The following is a 12,530-nucleotide window of genomic DNA, read 5'->3' on the forward strand; positions in this document are numbered from 1 at the left end:
TTGGGCACACAGCATCGATGTGATGACACCTGCAGACCTCTGCTGCAACTGGAACTAAAGTTTGAGAGCAAACAGCCTGGAGTGCATGTTCACAAGCTGCAGCTACCAGCTGGACACCAAGGATGAAGTGGCACCAGCTACCAGCTTTGCTTGTACTCACTGCCACATATTGCACATCAAGCCAGCTGCAAGAAACTAAGCCATTAAGCTGCCTTCTCATACACATTAATTATGAAGATACCATCACTCATGTTTGTCAACTACAAACCGTCCTGTGATAATTGATTTATTTTCTTTTAGTGCAGGGAGTTGTAATGCTGAAGTTGCAAACTGTGCTGGCAGGCAATTCCTGCAAGGACCCGATCCCAGTGAGCTGGTGAAACCTCCCTTTGTCACCACAAGGCCTGGAAAGGTGTAGACCGATGTCCCCCATCCTCTTGGCCAGTGTGCCTACCTTCTGGTATCTGCCCTCGCCAAAGGTGTCCTTCTGACATAGGTTTGGCTGAAGATCAGGCAATTATTTGATGCTTTGAATGTTGACTTAGGGAAAAGCTTTCAGGCCAAGAGGGTGTTGCTCGAAGCCTATCTCAGGCACCCTCAACACCCCTAAATTTTGCTGGGATCCATTGGTTCTGAGTACCCTGAGTCCCCTCTTTGCCATCTCCAATGTGTTTATGGGCAATGAGAGGGGCTGTTGTCCCTCTTCCAAAGGCAAAGGCAGCAGTGATGGTGAAGCCCAAGCCCATGCTTTTTCTGTTCTCCTCCAGCCCATGCTGCTGGCACTGGGCTCTCCTAACACATCTCTGCCCTTTCCTGCTGCAGGGAAAGACTGCAACATAGGGCAGGAGAGGAAAAACCCCTCCAATTATGCTTTCTGCCTGTGCTGGCCATGGTCTGCAGCCCAAGTTACCAATGGGACTTGCTAATAGAGCATCTGGGACAGTCTTGCACTGTTTTCCCCATAGCTGGTTTTCGGATTAGTGCCTCCCAGCTGATCGCTCTCCCAGATGTGTGTGTGTCCATACATGCAGTCAGATCACTGATGGATGCTCTGCAGCCATCTGGATGTCGGGGAGAAATGACAAATTTCCCCCTTACTGCCAGCCACCCCTTCCATGAGATATTGATGAATGGCATCTTTATTGGCTGCTGGGCTAATTAAATAAAAGTTGCATCAGCTTCTAGCTGACAGGCTCTAATTGCTCCTGATCAGATTTTGAGAGGACCAAATGAATAGGAAAATAAAAGGAAATAGCATGGATTGGATCCAAGAAAGTATCTGACAGCATTGTGCTTCTGTAGACCTGCAGGTGCTCAACACTGCAAAAGGAGTGTCTGGGAACCAGCAACCCTGCTGTGTTTAGAGGGTTTAGAAGGATGCTTAAGCCCCAGGGCGGAGTGCCCAGGTTTTGGGTGGGTCCAGGACCTGGTGCACCACACATCCCAGCACAGACAAACATACCAAGATGAATGGTGAGGCTCTGTCACTTCAGTGGTGTCTGCTCCCCAGGGGACCCTGAGGCTATATCTGGGCACAGCCATTCCAAGAGGCTTGTGCCATGTTTAATTTATGGGCTGATTAATGAGTTCTTAGCATACAATGCATTTAATTCCATTTTGGCCTGATTTATGGTAGGACGTGAACCGCATGTGAAGTTTTTAATTCAGTAGGTGGTGACTCTGATTCAGTATATGGAGTGTGACGGAAGAGGTGATGAATTTGGTTCCAAAGGCAATGCATCAAGCTCAGCATGAAGTGCCCCAAATCTATTGCACGTCGCATCGGCTTCAAATATGCCCATAGTAAGTGGGGCACCCTTACCTGAGTCCCACAGCCACCACCTTCCCTTGCTGATGGTCTTCTCTTCAGCCTTCCAGGATGTGAAGAAAACCAGCAAAACAGCCCATCAGGTGCTGGTTAGATATTTGTCTTCAACTCAATACATGGCCAGCCCCACAACTAACGTGTAAGGGTGGCTGAAAACCTGCTGGCAAAATGCTCGAAGAAACAGAAAACTTGTATTGGAGGGAAATGAAACCCCAGGGCACAAAACTTATGTCTGGAAACCTTTGTCTTAAGACTCGATAGAGGGCTGCAGCCATCAGGGTGGATAAAGATGAGGATGTTTTCCATCAACTGTGTTAATCCGATCTGTCTCTGCATACAGTTTTTTTTTTTGGAGAGCAGATAAAATACAACAGATCCTGACATGCTGATCAGCCAAACCCTGCTGCCATTTACAGGCAGGGGCTCCTACTGTGCCACGTACCCAAGAAGGGATGCACCAAGGACACAAACAGGGGCTTGAGTACCTCTAATGTACCCCTGCTCTGCTTGCAGTGAGGTGTTTGCAGGCTTGGTCTTTGCCCAAAACCTCTCCAGGAAACACATCGTGCTGCTCCTGCCGCTGTCACCCAGGCAGCTTCAACCCTGGTCTCCAGAAGGGTAGAACAAACCCCTCTGGCATGCTTTAAATAGTTGAAACAACACCCTTCCAAGAGCAAAAACACTCACAAATTTGAACTCCCATTTTGGCATCACCTCACGAACAACTTTGCTAATGAAATGCTGGGTTTGGGGAGCCTCTGTGCCCTCTCTGCCATCCCACAACATCCAAGGGAGGATGCTTATGCCGTGCTGTGCCCCAGGCATGGCAATGAGCACTGGGGACCCTCCCAGTGCTGTCTCTGTGCAGCCAGCCTCAGTGGCTGCATCTGGGATGCCAGTCTCTGCTCCTGTGTTGTGGCCATGGGGTAATGGGCTGGGCTTTGTGGCACTGCTCAACATGCTGCAGCACAGCTCAAACACCCTGCAGGGCTTTACACTGCCAGAAAATGTCTTGGTTGTGGAGAAGAGCATGTAATTTCTTTTCTTTGTTTATTTGTTTTGCATGGGAGGCAAGGCTGATGGCTCATAATGAACAAGTATTATAGCTGAGTGCAGTTGGGCCCATAAATCAGTTGCTCCTTCTGGAGCACCAGCCATCAGCAGCTGTCTGAGCTCTAAAATCACCAGCACCAGCATCTCCTCCGGAACAGGAGCAGTCTGCTGACACTGCCATCCCCCTGGTGTCCTTCTCCAGCACTATGTGCTGTGAAGAGCCAGGCCTCCTGGTGGCTGATATCCTCCTGTTTACATTGCCAAGGCCTTCAGCAGTTATCTTGGTCCTCCTTCAAATCCAGTGTCTATCATCGGCTTTGTCTGGCATCCGTGAGACTGCTGCATCCTGGTGGGCTGGCTTGTATCTCTGCTGTTTATTCTTCACTATCTCCATCCATCCATCCATCCATCCACCCACCAACCCACCCATCCATCCATCTTTCATTTAACACTGCAAGACCATAGCACAGGAAATATCTCTTTTCTCCATTCTATTCCATTCCTTTAGCAGCAGGTTTTGACTGAACAAATTCCTTTTTTGCCCGTGAACATAGCGAGCTTTAAAATGTGACCTGAGACCTCTATGTAAGGTCTGTCCTCTGTATGCAGAGCATAATAGCTGGACATGGTCCTTTCCTGATGGCTTGTGCCTTTTCTGTGCAGAGAGAACAACCTGTAGCTTCATGTGAGAAACTCCCTGCTCACAGCAGCGGGTGCTTGAGTTAGCTGATAATCCACAATGATGAGCTTTCTATGTACTACAGCACCCAGGAGACCTGAGGTGAATACCCGAGCACATTTCTCTGTTGGCATATAGCTCAGATCCAGGCTAATAGCAATGCCTTCTCTTTAAAAGGTTTTAAGTTATATAATGTGGGCAGTTCCTCGCTTGTTTTGGATCCACCTGGAAATCAGCAGCTCCCTGATTGCCACCACCAGCATCTGCCTGGGTGCAGTTGTGCTGTACAGCTTCAGGTTACAAAGAGAGCTGAAACTTCCAGACATATGGTGCTCGATTCCCAACTGGTAATTGCATCAACTTAGGATCAATGGAGTGGAATAATATCTGCCCACTAATAACAGTCTAATAAAATTAATAGCATTGGCTATGCCATGAATTACTTTAAAGTAGGGATTGGAGGATAGTAACGTAAACAAGCATTGATTTTCCTCAGGGAAATGGACTGCTGTGTCTCCTCAGAGCAGGCTTTTGGAGGGCTGCGCTGCTGCTGTGGCAGTGCCTTTGCTCCTTGCGGGGTCACTGAATGTCCACCACTTTATTTGTGCTGTTCCCATCGAACATCATGCTTGTGTGTTTGCAGCATCCTGCTGCTGCTGGCTTTCTCAAAGCCCTGGGGAGCAAAGCTCTCTGACATGCACAGCCCATGCATCACATCTTGGTGAGCAGAGGCTGCGAGGCCATGCTGAGGTTGCTGACGTGTCCTTCTGCAGTGTGCAGGGAGTCACTTATCTCCCTCCTGAACACCGCGTTTTAAAGACAGCCTGCTTTATTTTTAGCTTTTAATGTGGTGTAATTTTGAGCTGCTGCATTCAAGCAGATGGACATTTGGTGTCCGGATAGACAACACAACATAAAGTAACAATCATCTGGTTCCTCTCCATCTGGATTTGCCAAACAAATCATTATAGCGAAACTCCTTCAGAGAGGAGACTGAGCTCATTGGCACCAACATGCCATAAGCGACAGAAGACGCCCGACTCCACACAATACATCCATCCCAATCCCCTGCTGGAAATCAGGGAGGTTAAAAATAAAAACCCTTTGAGTTTTGACTGTTTACACAGCTGTAGCATAAATATTTAGATTTGCGATAGAAACGCTTGCTCAGCCAAAACCCTTCCCAGATCTCTGCAGTCAGCAGCGGGGCTTTATAGAGGCCTGGCGTTTCCTTGGAAAACTGAAACTGATGATAATGAAAGCCGAGAGCAACGTCCATCTGTGGTGCCGCAGCACCAGGGACACGGGTGACACTCACCAAGGGACACCGGGCATGGGTACGGACACGGGGCCACGGGCAGCAGCCCCAGATGCATCCTCCATCCTCCTGGCACCACCTCGTGGCCTGGGCCGTGTCGGCTCCTTCCATCTCTTCACCTGCTGAAAGCCACGGAGAGGATTTCCCACCCGGCAAACCGTCGCTTTAGGAGCACCGTAAGGTACAGCCATTATTAAAACGGGTTCTTTTCCTAATGCACCTACTGTGTCTTCATTATGTCAGCGCACCTCTATGAAGAGATTTGTAGAGGAATCCATCCATTCATTCCCACACCTAATTCCTCAATAGCCCATTTGCTTCAAAGACTTTTATCGACTTTTACTACTGCATGAATCCTCAGATATTTATTTTTTAGGCCCCGGGGGACCCACTGTAGAAGAAATGCGCTTTATGAAGTTTTATGGCAAAGGTTTTGCTGTGGATAAAAGCTTCCCATTATTTCTGAACTTCTGTTCTCCACAAAGCAGGTTTCGTAGGGTCTGCTCTGAGACTGCCACAGGGCTCCTTGGACTGAAAATTCAGCTCCTAGGAATAAGTAAGAAAAGGAAAAGGACTTCCCACTGATATTTGGTGTTTTGGGTCCTGTTGTTTCAAATGTTTCAGTTTGGCGGCGCACTCTGGGACCCCACCTGTTCTGGGATGAGCACGGGCAGGCCGCAGCATGGATAAAGCTTTTTCCCACCCCCATCATCACTTGCTGTCAGCGACGTTCTCAGATGTGGGACCTTAAACTAGGCTGGCAGAGCAGGTAGCAAAACCAACACCACGAGCACCTGAGACATCTCCAGCCCTCCAGGTTGGCCTGGGAAATTGTGAGTGACAAGAACTGGCGCAATTAGGCCCGGTCATCCCAGGTTATCACCAGCATCCTACAACCCTGCTGCTCCGTCCTCTCCTTCCCCCAGAACTTTGCTCTCTCATTAATCGAAACAAACTTTCTGTCACTGCTGATTGCATTACCCGGTATCAGCTGCCTGGAAGGATGAAAATAAAAGCTGGGAAGCGTGCTCCTTCTGTCCAAATAGAGAGGTGCCAAGGAGTGTAATATAATCAGGCCATGATCAAATTAAGTGGAAGAGACTGCACCGTGCCCACAAAATATCTGTCCCCGTGATTAATTTGAGGTTTGGTCCCTGTTTGCTGATGCGATTGGAGGTCCCTGCAATGTGGGAGAGGCTGGGAGACCACAGCCGGGGCTTGGAGAGGTGTCCCCACTGCACCTCCCCATCAAAGTGCCCAAACTGCCTCTCCAGCAAAGGAAAAGGCCTCAGGGCAGCTGAGCCTCACAGCCGGGCTGCATCCTGCACAGAGCTTTCCTCCTTTGGGACAGCAGGAAGTGAAGAAGAGCAGATGAGGGACAAAAGGAAAAGCTCGCTGTGAGCTTGGAAGGAAAATCCACACAGCATTTATATTGGAGGGAAGAAAATGAGGATTTACGGCTGTGGAAAGACTTGAGGCAGGGCCCCAGCACTGAGCACACCTCGAATCATGATGGATCTCCCAGCTGCTGCAGCTAATGTGTTATATATTGAAATCATTTGTGTTCATTTGCAGCAAATAATTACTTTAAAATGTTATCATTCATTCGGGTTATTTGACTTCTCTATTAATTGTTTGAGAAACCATTTAGAAGACTGCATTTTCATCAGTGGAAATCATCAGCATTGCTCCTGCAGTTGTTGGAACCCATTCCTGAGGGCTGAAGGGCTGCTCACACCTCCAATTTCCGGCTTCTCTCCCAGTTGCTGGGAAATATGCCCATTTCCATGTAAAGGTGCACCTGGTTGAGGCCGGGATAAGGCTTGGAGGGGTCAGGATTGGGGTGCTGGGCACAGGGCTGAGCGCTGCCTGCTGCCTCCCTGCACTGGGAAGGGCTCTGATGGCCTTTTGGTCACAGGAGGATGATTTAAGGCACCAAAAGTTTCAAGCCAGGACTTTTAACTGAAAAGAGGCATCGATTTTCTGTAGCTGTGGGAATAAAAGACTTGCTGTGGCACGAGAAGAAAAAGGAAAGCTGTTCAAGGAGCCACCTTGGCATGTGCTGTGCATGCTATTATCCGTGCTGTGCAGAGCAGAGATGGAGGGCACTGGCACCTTTTGGGGTGCAGCACTACAGCCCCTTGCTTGGGCGGCAAATCACATCCCTTGAGCAAAACCAGGGAGAAAGGCGGAGCGATGAATGCCACAAGGTGAGGATGGGGGAGCTGTGGGCATTTCTAGGGAGACCAGAGATGCATTAGGAATAATAGAGAAGCATGGGGTCCACTTTCCCCCATGGCTGCTCAGGGAGCCAGCAGCAGGTCCCAGCCCTCTCTGGAAGCGTTCATCAATTCCCTGCTTCTTCCTTAATTGCATCAAAACTGCAGCTGTTCAACCATTGCTGTACAATACCTCAGCTTAAATCCACGATTGCAGCTGGAGCTCAGATGCTTTAATTAACATGAGTGATCTCACCTTTGTCCACAGAACATTTTCTGTGTTACTGTATTGGGTAATTGTTAAACTACCGACTGGCTTGGAGAGGTTGCTGCCTCCATTAGCACATCTTGCTTTTCTGACCCAGCAGCTTATCCACATTTTTAAGCCCAATATTTTCAGGTGATTTGAGTTAAATCAAATATTTCAAGTGCTGGTGGTCTCTAGCTATGGAGTATGAGGTGGGTGAAGCTCTCCCATGCCCCAGGAGTCCCCAAGGTGCTTCCAGGGAAATCAGCTCCCCATTAGCTATGACTTTTTTAAGCTCCTAAGAGACTCTACTGGTAGAAATGAATAAAACAACCCAGAAACCCCCCTCAGGACACCCCCCTGGCCCTGAAAGGCAAGCTTCGATCCTGCCTCAGTGCTCAGTCACACCTGGGGGCTGCAGGAGGCTCTGCGTGGGCCCTCCCCTTTGCCTCCATCCAGCACCTGCAGCATCTCATTGTACTGATGAGCCCCCACCTGCTGCAGCACTGTAGGAGGAGCCCCTCAGGCCTTACTTGGGCCCGCACCCACCCACGGGCCTCATTTAAACTCAGCCCCGGAGAGCAGCTCCACATTGGGAGTGTAGGTGTTGTGCTTTGTTCTTGTGGTGAGCTGCATGGTGATACCTTCTCAGCCCTGCCTGCTCCCTGTGAAGATCTGTCCCTGGGACCTGCCAGCAACTGCTGTGCCTGCACCTACCTCGTCCTGCTGCTAATGGTGAGTTCCTGCGCTTCGAGTGTATGTGGAGGCAGTTGGCCCTCATTGCATTGTTACGCGTGGTGTGAATCAGGAAAAGGGGCTGCACAAAGCATATAGGATGGATTGTTTTTATCTTTGCTGTACCCTTGAGCAACTCGTGTGTGTGCCTGCACAGGGTCAGGGCTGCAGTGCTCCCTGCAGGAAAGGCCCTGGCCAGTGCCCAGAGCTTCCCAGCCTTTCTCACAGCAGGGTGAGGGCCAGCCCTGACCCTGTGGGCATAGGCAGCTCTGTGTGGTGGTGTTAAATGGGTTAATTGCATCCCTGGTGTTGGGGGTGCTATGAGTTAACAGCAGCAGTTGGGGAAATTACATCTTCATTAATTGGTCCTGATTGCTTTTTGGCAGATGTGAGATGTTTTTGACTTCACCATGCAGGATAGGATTTATTGTTCCCAGCGCATGCAGAAAATGCAGCTACTGTTACTTTGCTTTTCTTGTTGGCTCCTCAATGAGGCAGAAGCGTGAAGGACCTGCTTGGTCATCTCCTCCTTTCCCTGCTGTGACAACTGGGGTGGGTTTGACTTTACCAGCCTGGTGATTCTCATCTGAGTTTTTGTGAGGCTTCAGCTCCCAGCCAGTGCTGTAGCAAACAAGGAATTAAACCCCATTTCGAAGAGCTGTTGCTGCACAGCAGAAAGCCCTGTGTTTGGCAGTGACCCTAAGCTCTCTGGATGAAAAATCCAAAGCTCTGAACAAATTCAGGACACGGTGGAGGCGATGCATTGCCTCCCTGAGGGAACCAGGCTAGAACTTGCTTGTTGCATTGAGCTCTGCGTAAGTTATGGGGCCATTTGTCCGGGGATGGCAGCAAGTTGTGTTATGGCCCTGCTTGTTCTGCCTTCTGTTTATACAGCATCATTTTTCATTTTGATGGTGGTTTTTTAGCCTGCTTTGTTAGGACTGCTGCTAATTGGAGTGGATTCATGTGCTGTACCCCAGCACTGGTTAGTGGGAAAGGTGAGGTTTGCTGCCAGGTGTCTTGCATGGGCCAGGAAGAGGGGGCATGGCAGTGCCTGGGGAAGGAATCGGGGAAGAAATGTAACCCTCTGGATGCTGCAGCAATTCAGAGCTGGGGGTGATGGGGCAGAGATGGTTCTGTGTGAGTTGAGCAGCCCCCAGGAAGAAGAAAACCCTTTTTGCAAACCACCTTTGTGACCTTCATCACAGATGTGGGCCCACCTCTTCTGCTCGGAAATTGGGTTTAAAGGTTCGTGGTGCTTGCAGTGTCTGCTTCAGACCTTTGTGAAGTGGTTTGCATGGGTCGTTGCACAGGATCGAAGCTTGTTGCTGGGGCAATTTCAGCCGAGCTCTGGAAGGAGCAAAGTTCACTCTCTCCATGCACAGCACTGGGTTCCACTGAGGTACTCCAACCCATATGCTGAAAAGGGAGCGAGCAGCTTGTTTTCCAGCATGCTGCCTCTATAAATAGGTAAGCGGTGCCACAGAGCCTGGCACAGCTGAAATGGATGTGAGAATAGAAAAGAACATGGAGTAATGCAGCACTGGTTTCCTTTTCTTCTCAAGTTCAGCTGAGCTGGGAGGTAAAACCCTTTTGCAATGGCTTTTCCCCATCAACCAGTCAGGTGTGTGCACCCAAGGAGTGCCCCCACACCACACACCTGAGCCTGAGCATTAATGCTTTTAGCTGATGAACGCAGCAAGGAGCTTACTGGCAGGCAAAGGTACTGATTTGCAGCTCTGCTTTTATTTTTAAAGGGCAGTTGGCACTGCAGAACGATTTGCTCTGCCCCATCACATTGCCAAGTTTGTTGTCAGTGAAAATGTCAATTTATGGCTAATGCTGTTTTGTAACATATGTCACAGCTCTGCAATTGAGCTGCTCTGTGGAGTGAGGGGAGCGAGAACAGAGTGCTACAAACAGGAATGTTGGGGAGGGGTTCCCATTGGGCAGTGGGGCAGCCTGCATGTGCAGGGGATGACCACACAGGCCCAGTGCAGTGCTTGGCTGGGCACCTGGGCTGCAGCATGGCTTTAGCCTCCACGTTCAGCCATGCGGTGCCAATCTTGCGCTGTCACTCAGTAGCAGGGATGAGGAGTACATCACTTCTGTGACCACCCCAGTGATGGCTATAGGCCACCACCTACCTGCTCAGCTGTTGCAATGCTCACTGCTGAGAGAGCAAGCAGGGAATACTTTCTAGGGGAGAAAGTTTTCTTGGTGACTGCAGAGCAAAGCAGTTTCCTTGCAGCTGCTGGGGGCTGAGTTTCCTGCTCTCTGTCGAGCTGGGCTGTCACTGAAGAGGTCAGAAATCATTTATTTTTAACACTATGAATATGTAGAAACTTGTCCAAGCTTCTCCACAGAGTGGCCATGAATTTAGAAATGGAGTCAGAAATCATGGCATTCAGTATCCTGTGAATCCGGTCAGAGCTATAAATTTCTCTTATTGGCCTGCGGGCCATTTGCCATACGTGACTTGCTAAATTTGTGGTCATTTCTCTTTCTACCTCTGTGTGCTGAGTATATGAGTGTGATTTTATATTATACCTCTGAGACATAAAGTCCTTCTGGTGCTTTTGCCTCGCATCATAAACAGCCTTGCTCTCTTCTCCTTGTCCCCTTTGCTAATGGTTTCTGGCCACAGCCTGGCTCTTAAATCATGGACTGCACCTGGACAGGCATAAAATGCAACTCTCCCCAGACAGAGGGTATTTGTTCAGAGTGGTGAGCAATGTCTCTGAACACATGCAATTCAGCCTTGTGGTAACAGCCTCCCCGAGACAGGTCCTCCATGTGGGTAATGGAGCCTCTGCCTGTGGGGTGAGTCCTGCAGAGACCTTTGAAACGTTTTGTGAGCCTTTACAAGAGTGTCATTCTGAATGCCAAGGGAGAAAATGGTCAGTGTAGATACTGGGGTGTATGTGTGTGTTAAAATCATCTCTGCTGTAGAGGAGTTAAGCTAAGCAAGCTTACATCTTAGGTATAGGAAAGGTGGAGTTGCTCTCCTCTTTCTTCTCTTCTTTCTTACTGCTTTTCCTACCTCACATATACCCATTTCAGATACAAAAGCCTATTTCACTGCAAGGCTACCTCTGCTCAGTGAATTAAAACCATGTTTGTAGCCCTGTTCCCCAGTGCAAATGGTCCCAGCAGCAGCAGTGATCTCTGGGCCTTGCTCCTGTGGTCAGCCAGAAAAAAAACAAGTGTGATGTGTCTGAAGTGGGGTGTCACTGATGCACATCTCTTTTGAGACTTGGCAATGTACCTAAAAGGTGCTGCCTTATTTGACAGCCTGATCCCTACAAGCTTGGTGAGCCACTAAGGGCAGCAGATGTGACCAGGACATTTTCTAGCCCATTTCCAATCCTTTTGGCCCAGCAATACCAACATACAAACATGAACTGTATCAACAGAACTGTGTCTTAAATTCTGATAGTACTGTGGTGATGCAACCCCATTGAGACTGTTTGGCACATTAACATAAAACATGAAAAGCACGGTATTTAAGATGCACAGATGCTTGGAGTTGTACACATTATTAAAGAACCCATCCATGCAACAAGGTGGAATTATAACTGTGTATACTCTTCTTGCAACAAGGAGGAACTCTGCTTGTACCTTTCTCTCCCTATCCCTTATGAGCCAGTTACTGTTTTATCACAAGCTTCATTCTGCCACTTAACCATTACCTGTGTGTGTATCTTAAAAAGTATTTGAAATAAAAGTAAAACAGAGCAAGGCTGAAATTTGATTTCTTTATTTCAAAAATGAAGTGCTCTGCCATTAAACTCTTGCTCTCTCCAAGAGCAGCTGAGCCACTAACCTGATGACATGTGGATTAACCAGGCAGTCCAGCAAATCATTGGTGGAAAGGGCTGCCTGCAAGGCATTGGGACTACTGTCGGAATCCATTTGATTTGCAGGCGTTGTGCAGTCATTACTCATTACCAATTGCTTCCTGGTGCAGTGTAATTTTCCAAAATGTCCTCCTTCATTTTCGTGGAGAAGATCTCTATCATCACTTGCAACTGCACCTGCACCCAGTGAGCTTGTTTCTTGAGACTGAGGTAAAACTTGAACGAGATGAGGCCCAAAAGGTATTTTCTGTAACTCCTCTGCTTTAAATGTTGAGGAGCTGAACTCGTGGTTTAGTAACTGGCAGTCCTGTGGCTCACAGCTAACTTGCCTTTTCCTCCTCTTGCATGGGGCTCTTGTTTCTTGCTCTGCTCCACTGCTGCTGCGATGTGCCTGCTCTGACACGTTGGCCTTTTGACACTTGAAATATACAGACACTGCTTGATTCAGGTACTGAAGGTTGACTTCGTGCGATGTTGCCTCAACCTAAGAAAACACCCAAAATGCCCTCAGTTAAAAGGGGAAATGTTTCAGTTCAGTGTTGTGTGATCACCTTCTGTGAATTGTTATCCCTACACAAGGGGAAGGAATTT

At 48.7% G+C, this 12,530-nt stretch overlaps 1 protein-coding gene across 12 annotated transcripts in view; it reads right to left on the minus strand.

The window, feature by feature from the left end:
- Positions 1 to 11,823: 11,823 nt before the first annotated feature.
- Positions 11,824 to 12,530, minus strand: part of HSPBAP1 (HSPB1 associated protein 1) — a 33,015-nt gene continuing 32,308 nt past the window's right edge. For 11 of the 12 annotated variants that reach the window (XM_046943777.1, XM_015289997.3, XM_040704239.1 and 8 more), the window contains one exon: positions 11,824 to 12,423. In XM_046943777.1, the coding sequence (XP_046799733.1) occupies positions 11,866 to 12,423 (558 nt within the window). In that variant the 3' untranslated portion in view covers positions 11,824 to 11,865. The remainder of the gene's footprint in view (positions 12,424 to 12,530) is intronic. The other variant, XR_005861708.2, reaches the window with a different exon arrangement.

The sequence above is a fragment of the Gallus gallus genome, chromosome 7 (genome assembly GCF_016699485.2).
Source record: "Gallus gallus isolate bGalGal1 chromosome 7, bGalGal1.mat.broiler.GRCg7b, whole genome shotgun sequence".
Classification (NCBI taxonomy): Eukaryota; Metazoa; Chordata; class Aves; order Galliformes; family Phasianidae; genus Gallus; species Gallus gallus.